Here is a 13,917-nt window from a genome sequence, read left to right as displayed (position 1 = left end):
CGGACGACGCTGGGCTAATTGTGCGCCGCCCTATGGGACTCCCAATCACAGCCGGTTGTGACACAGCCTGGAATCGAACCAGGGGGTCTGTAGTGACGCCTCAAGCACTGAGATGCAGTGCCTTAGACCGCTGCGCTACCTGTAAGTTTTAAGTGTTACTGAACTTTATTTCTTCCCCAAGGAACATGTGTGGTGTCAGGTTCAACCACATACATTTAACAGCGAATAAAACGGGCAGCTCAGTTCTATGTTTTGATGTATCTGTCTTTATTGATCTGTGGGTAGTTTTAATACACCCCCCCCCATCTTTAATCAGCCATTGATTTAACTTAAAACAGAAGGTCTATATCATAATCTGTATTGTTCAACAACTAAAAAATACTTGCATGAACTAGTATCAACCAGGACTGAACATAATCATAATTTACACACATTGCTATGCGATGTTAGGTGCTCCTGCTGCCATAAGACTTCCCAAGGAAACATCTTGTTATGCTAACATAGGCTAGCATACACAGTCAGTTAATGACTTCTTGTACTTCTTAATACCTGCCAAATCAGTGCTACAAATCATTGAGAAAATGACAGCGCAGGCTGTTTCATGCTTTACACAGGGATCAATTGGAAATAATGTCGATTTGTGGAACGAATCCACAACTTGTCATTTCTCATTTGGATCCCACCAATAGGAACTCATTTCAGTTTTCTAGTTCTCTACACAAAGACTAATTATAATATGTTAGCAGGAAATAGAACAAACGTCAACGTGCCTGTGCACATTTACATTGTTTGCCTGTCAATGTGAAAGAGAAACGACACTTCTAGCACAGACTTAGCAAGTCCTTCTCACTCAAAATGCAAGTAGCACTACACAAAGTAGTCTATCAATAGTTTCTGAACACTTGTGCTTTTAATGAAAATACTTAAATTAAGTATACTAAAATACTTCAACTAAGAGAGGAACATTTACACTATCTCAGTAAAACAAGGAAATAATCTGTAGGCAATATTTGACTACCTTTCTGTTTTTTTTACTGTCAGGGAGAAGAAAAACAAAAGTGGTGTGATGTATCAACCTACCTTCCTACCCTGGGATATACTGCAAGAACATTTTCTAAATGAATAGCCCATTTCTATATTTTATAATATACATGTTAAACATACAGTGCTAAATTGACTATAGCATGTTACATACTACTTCTACCGTCTGAAGAGATTCTAGAATTTTAGAATTAGGGGAACTCATGCCAGATGAGGCTGACAATGTTTTGCTAAATCTCTACAAATGACAGTTTATTAATGATTATGTAAACTGGTGATTAGAAATCTCACTGTCGTTTTCCCACAAAGGGCGGGAAATCGTCATAAATTATGACTAATTACTCACTCAACCCACTGTAACTTGGGGTGTCATTGCATGCCAGATATAATCCGTTCTTCAATGTACTTTCCTTCCCTAAGCCTGACTCTCACACTCCATCTCTTCTCCTTCTCCCTCTGTCACAGCCTCATCTTTCCCCTCTGGCTGGGGGTCAGCTTGGGCCACCACCTCTCCCTCTCCTCCCTCCTCCTGAGTCACCCCATCCCCCTCTCCCTCCTCCCCACCCTCCTCCTCCTCACGGGTGTGGAAGACGAGCTCCCCTCCCTGGATGACCTGCTCGGAGGTGGGTTGCCAGGTTGTGGTAACAACTTCCCCGACGGCGGTGGCGGCTGCAGCAGTGGCATACTGCTGGTAGAAGTCAGAGTCAGCCTGGAACATGACCAGGGCCTGGGCCGTGTGGATTCGCACGTGCTGGGCCAGCGAGCTGGCGTCCAGGAACTTGTCACCGCATGAGTCGCACCCGTACAGGATCTGAGTGTTGGGGTCTGGGAAGGACAGAGAAGACGGATGGTGAGGATGTACAGTATGTGTATGTAAGGAAGTATCATCTATATACTGATATTACATGCTGTGTTATCCAAGCGATGAATAGTAATAGCTGATCAAAGCTGGGTTGGCCAGTCTCACCTGCTTCCTGCACCTTCTCCACAGCCTTGGTGATCTCTGCTTTTAGAGCCTCCGTCTCGTCTGCTGAGACCGATGCAGCCACAGGCACCACTGGAAACAGACAGAATCCATAGAAACGTACAACAGGAGAATTTTCTTAATTATTCCCTTTGTTCCGAGTCTATTTCCTTCTTACTCTCACACAGCCACATTCCTTTAATCTCATTCCTATTACAGTCACATCCACTGCATACCACCATTCTCCTCCCCCTATCTGAACATCATTACCCAGCATGCTATCGGTCTGACCTGTCAGCTGGGCCACAGCGCTGCCATCCAGGGCCCCCGTCGCCAGGGTGACGATGTCCTCAGTGGTGACGGTGACGATGTTGATCTCGTTGTCATCCATCTCTGAGGCCGACCCACCGTGGAACCCGTCACCCCCGTCGTCGCTGTCGCCCCCAGCAACCACCAGGCGCTTCATCCCGGCCTTACCCTGGTGGACGGTCTTGACGTGGGAGCGCAGGTTGTCGACGCGGTTGAACCCGCGACCGCACTTGTCACACAGGAAGGGCTTCTCTCCTAGGGGATGGTGGGATGAAAAAATGACTTGAAGGGTGAATGTAGACTAATGTTAAACCTCAGGGTAAGGAGGTTGGAGGGACACTAAAGATAAAGGGGATATAATGTACCCAGATACCCAACAGCTTTGTTTTCTTCACTGGAAATATACACAAAAGATACCTAAATACCTATTTTTGTAAACATATTATATACTATTTTTTGACTATCCATTAACCTAACGTACAGTAGCAGACATAGAAAGACGCCTGAGCGGAGTCCCCACTTCCGTTTTTCAGGGGAAACGGAAGTTAGGTTGAAAATACTGTCGCTAAGGGTGACTATCCATTAATATCCACTACTCCCAGGGAACCTCACTTTCTGCTCACTCACAGTTGTACTTCCTACCTGTGTGAATGATGATATGCTTGGAGAGATCCCCAACATTGACAAACGCCTTGTTGCAGATGTGACACTTGTGTGGCCGGATGTTATCATGGTGACGGATGTGATTGGCCAGCTGACTGGACTGGACAAACCTGGAGTTGGAGAGAGGACATAAAGGGCTCTATGTTATATCAATAGGATCATACTGTGTGTGTGTGTTTACCTTTTGCCACAGCGGTCGCAGACATAGGGCTTCTCTCCGGTGTGCTGGCGGACATGAGCGATGAGTGAACTGGCCTGGGTGAACCCCTTCCCACAGATCAGACACAGACACGGCTTCTCCCCTATAGGAGACACACACACTACAGTTACATTACAGTCTCTAACCTATGATGCACTGCACAGGCATTTCCTGTTATTTTTGCACATGTTTATGTTACACACATGTTAAAGCTACACAGTACAAAGTAAGAGGTCAAGGTGAACAGTCATATAAATCAATTTCGAAAACTGTTACCTGTGTGTATGCGCTCGTGTCTCTGCAGTGCCCCGGGGTCGGAGAAAGCTCTCTGGCAGTGCATACAGATATAGGGCTTCTCCCCACTGTGAACGCGCAGGTGTCTCTTCAAGTTCCCTGGGAAACAAAGACTACAGTTATATACCCATACGAAGAGACTAGTTATATATCAACACAGAGCGAGACCAGGGCCTGTGTTCATAAAGCGTGTAAAAGTAAGAGTGCTGATCTAGGATCAGGACCCCCCCTGTCCATGTAATCTTATTCATTAGAATCAGTGTTGCCTTTTAGGTAATGATTAATAAGATTACATGGACAGTGAGGATCTGATCCTAGATCAGAACTCCTTCTCTCTGAGATGCTTAATGACTACAAGCCCAGAAGTCAACTTCTCTTGTCTAGTCTGGTGTTACCTGAGGTGGTGAACTGTTTGCCACACTCTTTGCACTTCAGAGGGCCATCTGTGATGTGGATCTTCAGGTGAGCCTTTAGATTCCCAGTCTGTCCAGACAGAGGAATAGCCAGGTTAGAGTACAGTTCAACATTTCAATGCAAGGATAGAGAAACTATATACAGTCGTGGTCATACGTTTTGAGAATGACACAACTACTAATTTTCACAAAGTCTGCTGCCTTAGTTTTGATGATGGCAATTTGCATATACTCCAGAATGTCATGAAGAGTGATCAGATGAATTGCAAAGTCCCTCTTTGCCATGAAAATGAAATTAATCCCCCCCCAAAAACATTTCCACTGTAAATAAATAAATAATTAGTCATTTAGCAGATGCTCTTATCCAGAGCGACTTACAGGAGCAATTAGGGTTAAGTGCCTTGCTCAAGGGCACCGACAGATTTTTCACCTAATCAGCTCGGGGATTAGAACCAGCGACCTTTCGGTTACTGGCACAACGCTCTTACCCACTAAGCTACCTGCCGCCCACTGCATTTCAGCCCTGCCACAAAAGGACCAGCTGCCATCATGTCAGTGATTCTCTCGTTAACACAGGTGAGAGTGTTGACGAGGACAAGGCTGGAGATCACTCTGTCATGCTAATTGAGTTAGAATAACAGACTGGAAGCTTTAAAAGGAGGGTGGTGCTTGAAATCATTGTTCTTCCTCTGTTAACCATGGTTACCTGCAAGGAAACACATGCCGTCAAAAAAAAGGGCTTCACAGGCAAGGATATTGCTGCTAGTAAGATTGCACCTAAATCAACCATTTATCGGATCATCAAGAACTTCAAGGAGAGAGGTTCAATTGTTGTGAAGAAGGCGTCAGGGCGCCCAAGAAAGTCCAGCAAGCGCCAGGACCGTCTCCTAAAGTTGATTCAGCTGCAGGATCGGGGCACCACCAGTGCAGAGCTTGCTCGGGAATGGCAGCAGGCAGGTGTGAGTGCATCTGCACGCACAGTGAGGCGAAGACTTTTGGAGGATGGCCTGGTGTCAAGAAGGGCAGCAAAGAAGCCACTTCTCTCCAGGAAAAACATCAGGGACAGACTGATATTCTGCAAAAGGTACAGGGATTGGACTGCTGAGGACTGGGGTAAAGTCATTTTCTCTGATGAATCCCCTTTCCGATTGTTTGGGGCATCTGGAAAAAACCTTGTCCGGAGAAGACAAGGTGAGCGCTACCATCAGTCCTGTGTCATGCCAACAGTAAAGCATCCTGAGACCATTCATGTGTGGGGTTGCTTCTCAGCCAAGGGAGTGGGCTCACTCACAATTTTGCCTAAGAACACAGCCATGAATAAAGAATGGTACCAACACATCCTCTGAGAGCAACTTCTCCCAACCATCCAAGAACAGTTTGGTGACGACCAATGCCTTTTCTAGCATGATGGAGCACCTTGCCATAAGGCAAAAGTGATAACTAAGTGGCTCGGGGAACAAAACATCGAAATGTTGGGTCCATGGCCAGGAAACTCCCCAGACCTTAATCCCATTGAGAACTTGTGATCGATCCTCAAGAGGCGGGTGGACAAACAAAAACCCACAAATTCTGACGAACTCCAAGCATTGATTATGCAAGAATGGGCTGCCATCAGTCAGGATGTGGCCCATAAGTTAATTGACAGTATGCCAGGGCGGATTGCAGAGGTCTTGAAAAAGAAGGGTCAACACTGCAAATATTGACTCTTTGCATAAACGTAATGTCATTGTCAATAAAAGCCTTTGACACTTATGGAATGCTTGTAATTATACTTCAGTATACCATAGTAACATCTGACAAAAAAATCCCATAACACTGAAGCAGCGAACTTTGCGAAGACCAATACTTGTGTGTCATTCTCAAAACGTTTGACCACGACTGTACAGGGTTGTACAAAAACACTACAACATCTATCAGTGTAGTCTTGTTTTAGAAGCGGTCCTAACCTGGTTGAACCGCTTGTCGCAGTGCGGACACCTGTGGCCCTTGTCGGCATCATGGGTCTCCAGGTGGCGCATCTTGGCGGTGGGGTCGGAGAAGGCCCGGTCGCAGTAGTCGCAGTGGTACGGCTTCTCGCCGCTGTGCACCAGCATGTGGCGCTTCAGGTTGCCAGACGTGGTGAAGAGCTTGCCGCAGTCCCTGCAACTGTATCTGGCCTCGCCCGTGTGACGCTTCCGGTGCAAGTTGAGCAGGCTGATCTGCCGGTAGCTCTTCCCACACGAGGAGCAGCAGTAAGGTTTCAGGGGGCTACGGGGAGAAAGAGAGATATATTTAAGTAAGATATAGCTACTTATATTTACTTATACTTACTCAGGTGATGAGACGTTCGAGAGGATGTTGATGTAATGAAACTGTGATTACTATGACTCATGATTTTAATTCACTATCAATTTGATCATCGTTATTTTTAACAAGTTACAAGGGGATGTGTTGCACAAATCGCCTCTGTCATACAAAGGCTTGTTATTGAACATTAAGAGAGGGTAGATCTCTTCAAGCGAATCTAAAAGGAGAAAGTAAACCAATCAGATCTGCAAAGAGGATGTCAACAAGGCCCCAGAAATAGGACATGTCATTATGCCCATGAGACAGACAGGTGATGAGCTTGATACTAGCCTGTGTGTTTTCTCGTGAGCCTTGCAGGCAGCAGGGTCTGAGAAGGCCTTGTGGCAGTCACGGCAGCTGAAAGGTTTCTCTCCTGTGTGAATGCGGATGTGTCTCTTGAAGTTCCCTGTGTGGGTGAACTTCTTTCCACAGTCCTAGAAATGCGCAACCCCCAATTACATGAGTGTAAATGCAATATCCTCTATTTTATGGTTTATTTGATAGGAAAATATACATGCACAGTTTAAAACAATAAGTCCTCCTCTGATACAGAATGAATAATCAAAAAACATTAAAGCTGGTCATTTCCATGTTTAATCACACTGTGCAAAGTAACCCATACCATAACCAACACATAAACAAGCACACACACGGTCCTCACCTCACACTTGTGAGTCACAGAGCCGTAGGACCGTGACTCGGTGCGGTCGGTGACAGCACCCAACCGTAGCTGCTTCCTCTCCTCTCCGCTCTCCGTCCCCTGGCCATCTTCTCCCTCCTCCTCCTCCCCCTCTTCCTCCTCCATTTCGCCCTCCTCCATCTCGCCCTCCTCCATCTCGCCCTCCTCCACCTCTTTTGTCTCTTTATTTACTGACTTTGGTGAGCTACTCCCCTCATCCGAGTCATTATCTATGAATAGGAATTGTATAACCATCAGATACTGCGGCCCACTGCAGTCAAATATTTAGAAAATGTAGCCTTCCATCTTCCCTTCCTTGAAGTCGTCACTGATCCAACATGATTGGATAGGAGAAAGCAAGGTAGCTTTAACTTATCCAGTCATGGCAGATCTGTAATTACTCCTAGGAAGGAAGGAAGATCAGTCAATCTGTTTGTTTACCCTGTGAGAGGTTGCGTCGAGGAGCTCTCCTTGTCCTTCTTCTCCTGGTGCTCATGTAAGACCTACCGGCTGCAGATTTGAATGGGAACTCTGTAAGTACAAAATAAATCTTCATCAGCACAGCAATATCAAACATACAGATCATCAATGAAAAGTATGAAGACAAGTAATTCACTGACTGGGCGTGTAGTCCGCATCCGAGGGGTCATCCTGAAACTCAGGCACATCTTTGGCGGCGCTCTCCACCTCCTCTCTTTCAGCTGCAGCTTTTCTCTGTGTGGCATGGGTGGAGGTTTTGGGGGGTCTTCCTCTCCCCGGGGTCTGTTTGTCTGGGGTCTTACTGGCGATCTGCCCATCGTCAGGGGTGGTCTCCTTCGGGTCCTCCTGAACTCTCTTTGGCCCTTCATCCTCGGCTGAGGGGTTTGGGATCTCCTCGTCATGTGACCTTGTCTCTGACGGCTGCTTTTCCGTGTTTTGCTCTCCTTCCTCAATCTTGTCTTTATGGTTTGGAAGAAATGATGGGCGAGAACAATATTAACTAGAAAAGGTAAATTTCCTGAAGAAAATCAGTGTGCTTGCTTCAGTTGTCCAAAATAATTGACAAATAACATTAGTGGTCTTGTTAAAGCAAGCATGCTAATGACTGTGTACTAATAACCCCTGTTTGTGTACTGATCTGTACTGTACTCACGGTCAATGAAGTCTTGTGTTGTCTGGGATGATGTGGAGACTGCCAGAGACTGGTAGGCAGAACAGGCATTGACTATCTCCTGCATCTGAAGGAACGTGGCCACCGCCACCACATCCTCCACATTCTGAGGACTCAGACTCAGCTTTGCTGTGTACATGAACTCAAGGACTTGGCCCAGACCTGCAGAAAACAGAATACATAGGCAGATAACCTAAGCCTGATGTTGAACATGGTCTTGGATATTAAGGTAAAGCAAATAATTCAGTGTTTTCTCACTGTATATTTTTGTCTTATAATAATAATAATAATATGCCATTTAGCAGACGCTTTTATCCAAAGCGACTTACAGTCATGCGTGCATACATTTTTTTATTTTTTTGTGTATGGGTGGTCCCGGGGATCGAACCCACTACCTTGGCGTTACAAGCGCCGTGCTCTACCAGCTGAGCTACAGAGGACCAGTCTTAGGTGGGGAATACCATAATTTGTAATAGTGTTATCATTTTCAAACAAGGCTTTTAGGGGGCAACAGCAGACATCCACTTATTGCAGACGTCCTAACTCAACAACCTGGGAAAGGCTTATGTACCTGCTGCGTTGCTAATGTCCAGGTGCACCACATCCTTCTGGTCCAGGAAGAGGGTGCGGAAGTAGGCACTGCAGGCAGCCAGCACGGCCTTGTGGGCCTTGAAGTCCTCCCCGTCCACCACGAAGGTACAGTCACAAAGCAGGCCCAGCTGGCGCTGGTGATTGAGCTGTTCCAAAACCTTGCCACTGTGCCAGGGAAAGTCCATCCTGGAGAGTGGGCGCCTTCGGAAGCTGTTGACACAGTGGATAGGGTTACAGTTGTGTTGGACTTAGTCAAGCAGGTGAGGCAACACATTACCACTGTCAAACCTAAATGTTTGGAACTGTAAACAAAAACATGACTGGAGAGGGGATTCATTATTGCTATTTTATAGTGTTAATTTATTGTGTTACTATTTTCTTTTTTTATCTATTTGTAAATGTTCTTACTTTTTAACTGTATAGTTGGGAAAGAGCTTGTAAGTATTTCACTGTAAAGTCTACACTTGTTGTATTCGGCGCATGTGACAAATAAAATTTGATTTGATTCTCACTTAAAATGTGACTAATAATTATGATATAATCCCTTACGACTTGTTTTATTCCTCGGTGCATTTATCACATGCAATTTAATAATTTAGCATTTCCTGACAACTAAATCATTGGGCGCTCACAAGATATAGAGCCCCACGGTGGAGGTATCATAATACCCATAAAACCTAGCGGTCAAACAGGGAAATGGTTCCAATTGTATTTCCACCATTTATTTTTCCCCATAGGGGATTTTAGAAACACTTAAAATAAGGGCTGTGTTTTGTGTAGGCTTACCCTGGCGTGATGTTTTGATAACCATGTAAATCTCTCTCGGACAAGGTGACTTATCAATATATTTGGCTCTATTTACTCTCAGATTCAAAAATGCTAATTAGCATCAAAGTAGACATCATGCAAAACTACACATAATCTCTAGCTGACACCATTGCTAACAGGTATTGTGTGAATTTAAAACAGTTCACAGAATTGTCAATTTTAAGAAATGTTGCCAATTTATTAATTACTAAATTTAGCTAACATTAGATAGTTAATCCAGAGATTCTTACCTTTGCCTTGATTCGGTAGTTTGTCCAGATCATCATGGCATTTGTAGTTCTTTATGATAGCCATATTAGCAGCTAATTAGCGTTTAATTTTTTTTATGGGGGGGTAAATACAGGTGAATATATTGATAAAAGTCATCTTAGAAAGATTTCTAAGGTTATCAAAATGTCACGCCAGGGTAAGGCTACACAAATTATAGCTCATTTCTCAGTGTTTCTAAAATCCCCTATGGGGAAAAATGAATGCTGGGAAAACGATTGGAACCATTTCCCTGTTTGACTGCTAGGTTTTATGGGTATTATTATTAATATGTTTTAGTCATTTAGCAAACACTCTTATCCAGAGCGACTTACAGTTAGTGAGTGCATACATTTTCCATACTGCCCCCCGTGGGAAACGAACCCACAACCCTGGCGTTGCAAGCGCCATGCTCTACCAACTGAGCTACAGGAGGCCCATTATGACTCATACTGTGGTACTCTATGGTGTTGTTTTATAGAAATTATAGTAATACAATATTCAACTTATCAAAAGAAGACAGAGTTGGCCTATATCGACAACTGACTGTTTAAAAGACATAGCTTAACCATCGATGCGACAGACTGTTTATACAAATGGTGAGCAAATCATTTGTCATTTAAGGAATTTCATGAACTTCTTTTTTGACGATGCAGCAGATTGATTACGAATCCTATATCCTTCTACCCTCGCTATCCGGGATTAATTTAGCGTGCCTAGACATGCATGTTTTGAGACAAGCAAGATGGCGTTTGGCAATAGAGGGGCCTTTCTTTCTGCTAGTCCTTAGAGCCTCGTTCTGTACTTTAAGCATACGCCATCTTTCAAAAGGAGTGCATTAAAATTACCTCTCGAGAATGGCAGAGTTCTCCGCTCCAAACGCTTGCTATGTTGTTGTTTTGTAATATTTTCCCACAATCCGTTGAATTCGTTCAATCGAGTTTTTCGGTGATCGATCTAGCCCCACAGACTCGATTCACCGACATCTTCCACTCTCTGATCGATTGATAGTGGCCGGGTGGATAGTTTACATAATGCGCACGCGCAGTTTTATTTCTGAGCGTGGAATGGCGTAAAATATGGCCACGCGATGGCGCACTAATCCTTATCGTACTCAAGATGGTTCTCACAGTGAGAACTTCTCTCACTACTACGTTGTGCCTAAACTTTTATAATATGTACTTTTAATCCTCATAATGACATGCTAAAACAATGGACAGATTATGTGTAAATGTTTGAAAGTTGTAAGAATTGAGAAATTTAGCGATGGCCATTCTATGTCTTCTGAGCCATGAATAGACAAACATGAAACATCATACATTGATGCACACAAAAGTTTATATTCTCTAAATGGAAAATCAATCAACTACTTTATTCACACAACTATTACAATGTACATTGGTAGCAGTATCTGTAGAGTTAAGTAGAAGAAGCAATACTTAATTGATGGATGGATGTGTGTGTGCATCACAGGAGGTTGGTGGCACCTTAATTGGGGAGGACTGGCTCGTGGTAAGGGCTGGAGTGGAATAAGTGGAATGGTATCAAATACATCCAACACATGGTTTGATGCCATTCCATTCATGCAGCTCCAGCCATTATTATGAGCCGTCCTCCCCCCAGCAGCCTCCACTGTGTGTGTGTGTGTGTGTGTGTGTGTGTGTGTGTGGGAGGTGATGTGTGATAACTGTGGGAGAACATAAGAACAAATTAGGCTAACTATCGTCAACAAGGCAGCTATTGGAGGATGTGGTATTTTGAGGAGGTGGTATGGCAGAAGATCCAGCTTAAAGGGCAGAATGGACATATAATGATAAAAGACAGGAAATGAGAAAAACAGGATATAGCATTATAAAATACAGGCAGTGAGGGAGCAGGGGTCATGGCTCATGGTAGAGTCCAGTCTGTCTTCTTAGATCTTGATCTCAGTGCGGAAGGTCTGTGTGAGCTCATGCTTGGATGGGTTTCTACGGGCCTTGACTGTTAGCGTTCCCTCGGTGCCCAATGATGATGTCACAGAGGTGGGGTCCACGTCCTCAGGCAGCTGGCACTTGTGGGTGAAAGTGTTCATCACTGTACCGTCCGCCGCCAACTGTTGAAGTGATGATAGACATGAGAAAATGACCAAGATATTCTCAAATATTTTAGATACAGGGTTCTCAAAATCACAGAAAATTCAGTTCTCACTAAAAAGAGATATGCCCACCTTTTCTGCATGGACTTCGATCTGGTTGTTGGAGGTGGTGACAATGACGTCCTCTGGAGAGAAGTCTTGGACGTCCACTGTGAACTGGTAGCTGTCTCCCATCGTCTTGATCTTCCCTGCTGTCCCTGTCCGACCTGGAAACACAACCAAGACATATTGAAGTTTCCCAAGTAATGTGCTTACTGAGAGCTAGCCATTCTTGACAGGTTGAGTGCAGCCCAATCACTCTTATCCGTAGATATAATAACTAAGATGATAACTCTTACTTAACCTTAGCTACACCTTAAATACATTCATATGTACAACAAATTCACACACAGTCCAAAGGTTTGGCCTGTTTACTGTCTATGCATTAATTATAAAAAGTGATGTGTTAGAACGTAAATTAGTTAACGTGTGTCCCTAAATTGGAAATGAACATTCCACCGTGTGAGCTGCCAGGGTGCCTCTTACTTGTCTGCTTTGGCTACATGATGCCAAGTGTGACAGTGTGTGTGTATGCTGGTTGATATGCAACAGTCTGGCCCGTCCTCTCCCAGGCGTCATCCCAGTCATTCTCTGTGTGTGAGGTCACGGCGCTGGCAGTGTGTCGAACATTCCCGACGGGTGGACGCCCCCCCCTCACCTCCATCCCCCCTCCCATCCTGCCCTGTCCTCCCTCCATCGCCAGCCACCTCCTCCTTTTCCAGAGGCACGGGCATACCAGTCACAGCACCAAAATACCCTGCTCTGCCCTACTGCTACTACCCACCAACCAACCCTCCCATTTGCCCTGTGTTGTCCTGTTGAGAAGCTGTCGGGTCAAACACATGAAATCACATGTGCACAGAGCCTTATAGAGAGTTCAGCAGGCAATCTACACACATGCATACACGTGTGTGGCACAGAGACACACTGAGACCCAGACACACACAGACAAACACACACACACTCAGTCACACACACACACACACCACACAGAGACACCTCTATGTCTTTTAGAATGATTGGTTTTAATGTACATGCATGTTCAAACCAACATACATGAACAGCTAATACAGCGTGAATTATCCACAGACAAATTCATTAAGCAATGGAATTTGATACTATATGTATGGAATAAGTAGAAAATAACAACCTAATATATCATATATAGCTATATAATTTATATGTAATGCTGGTCCACAATTGGGAATTCATGTCAAATCAACTCACTTGGAAATCCCAAGGCATCCGTTCCAGGACGCATGAAAGAGCCAAAGTCCTCTGCAAAGAGCCCCCTGCTCTTCTCCATGTATGGGTTGTTGGAGGATGAGGAGGAGGAAGAGGTCTGCTGGAAGCTGCGCTCCGATCGGTAGGCAGAGGAGTTGGTCACACTCATTGATGGCTGTCTGCCTGAGAGGTGGGAAAAGTATCCGCTTTTTAAAGGGAGAGAGAGAGAAAGGGAAAATATCCTTGTTGTTCAGTCCTGGCCCAGTCCACTCAGTTTACATCAGAGGGAAAGTGGATAATGGGCAGATCTTCGGGTAGTTTGTAAAATGCTATCTTTACTTTCCCACTGTTTAAAGATGTGTGTGTGTGTCTGTGTCTGTCTTTTGGATAAGTGTGTCGGTTAAGTGTGTCCACGAGCATAGCCAGTCAGTCACACATACAGGCTCTTATATATTTGGATCCAAGCTATGTTTTTTTTTCTGTGTGTGGTGGGGGGCACGTGTGCGTTTCTGAAGGATAACAGTGAGCTATATTTATCATGTGAGGGAGAGAGAGAGAGAGAGAGAGAGAGAGAGAGAGCGGGTCTGTGGTCTGAAAAGTTTTGGGCGATGAGGGCTTGAGGTTAAGAGAGGGAGAGGGGCTCTGACAAAGAGAGAGAGAGATGGGGAGAGGAAGGCAAGAGGAGGGGTTGAGTAAATAGTTGGCATTCCAGACACTCAATACCCAAAATAGTTTTCTACTCTATTTCTTTCCTCTACTCTCCCGCTATCTGTTTTTTTCTCTGTAAGCATCAGTTTCCCTTTTTTGTCATGACATTT

At 44.6% G+C, this 13,917-nt stretch overlaps 2 protein-coding genes across 2 annotated transcripts; both read right to left on the bottom strand.

The window, feature by feature from the left end:
• Positions 1-302: 302 nt before the first annotated feature.
• Positions 303-11,304, bottom strand: zbtb17 (zinc finger and BTB domain containing 17). The gene is made up of 15 exons (XM_041856200.2): positions 10,551-11,304; positions 8,609-8,838; positions 8,020-8,199; positions 7,508-7,825; positions 7,329-7,418; positions 6,870-7,117; positions 6,500-6,642; positions 5,830-6,130; positions 3,866-3,953; positions 3,453-3,569; positions 3,159-3,279; positions 2,957-3,087; positions 2,297-2,569; positions 2,009-2,098; positions 303-1,866 (listed from the first exon to the last, which is right to left on the bottom strand). The coding sequence occupies exons 2-15, from the start codon at positions 8,811-8,813 to the stop codon at positions 1,457-1,459; spliced, it is 2,715 nt and encodes a 904-aa protein (XP_041712134.2). The 5' UTR covers positions 8,814-8,838; positions 10,551-11,304; the 3' UTR covers positions 303-1,456.
• A 3-nt stretch (positions 11,305-11,307) lies between these two features.
• hspb7 (heat shock protein family, member 7 (cardiovascular)) lies at positions 11,308-13,534 on the bottom strand. Its single transcript, XM_041857897.2, has 3 exons — positions 13,103-13,534; positions 11,909-12,042; positions 11,308-11,794 (listed from the first exon to the last, which is right to left on the bottom strand). Exons 1-3 carry the CDS (start codon positions 13,266-13,268, stop codon positions 11,615-11,617), a joined length of 480 nt encoding a protein of 159 aa, XP_041713831.1. The 5' UTR covers positions 13,269-13,534; the 3' UTR covers positions 11,308-11,614.
• Positions 13,535-13,917: the final 383 nt, after the last annotated feature.

Source organism: Coregonus clupeaformis, chromosome 30, assembly GCF_020615455.1.
Source record: "Coregonus clupeaformis isolate EN_2021a chromosome 30, ASM2061545v1, whole genome shotgun sequence".
Lineage (NCBI taxonomy): Eukaryota > Metazoa > Chordata > Actinopteri > Salmoniformes > Salmonidae > Coregonus > Coregonus clupeaformis.
Note: the sequence above shows the minus strand (reverse complement) of the source record. Positions and strands in the feature narration are given on the sequence as shown.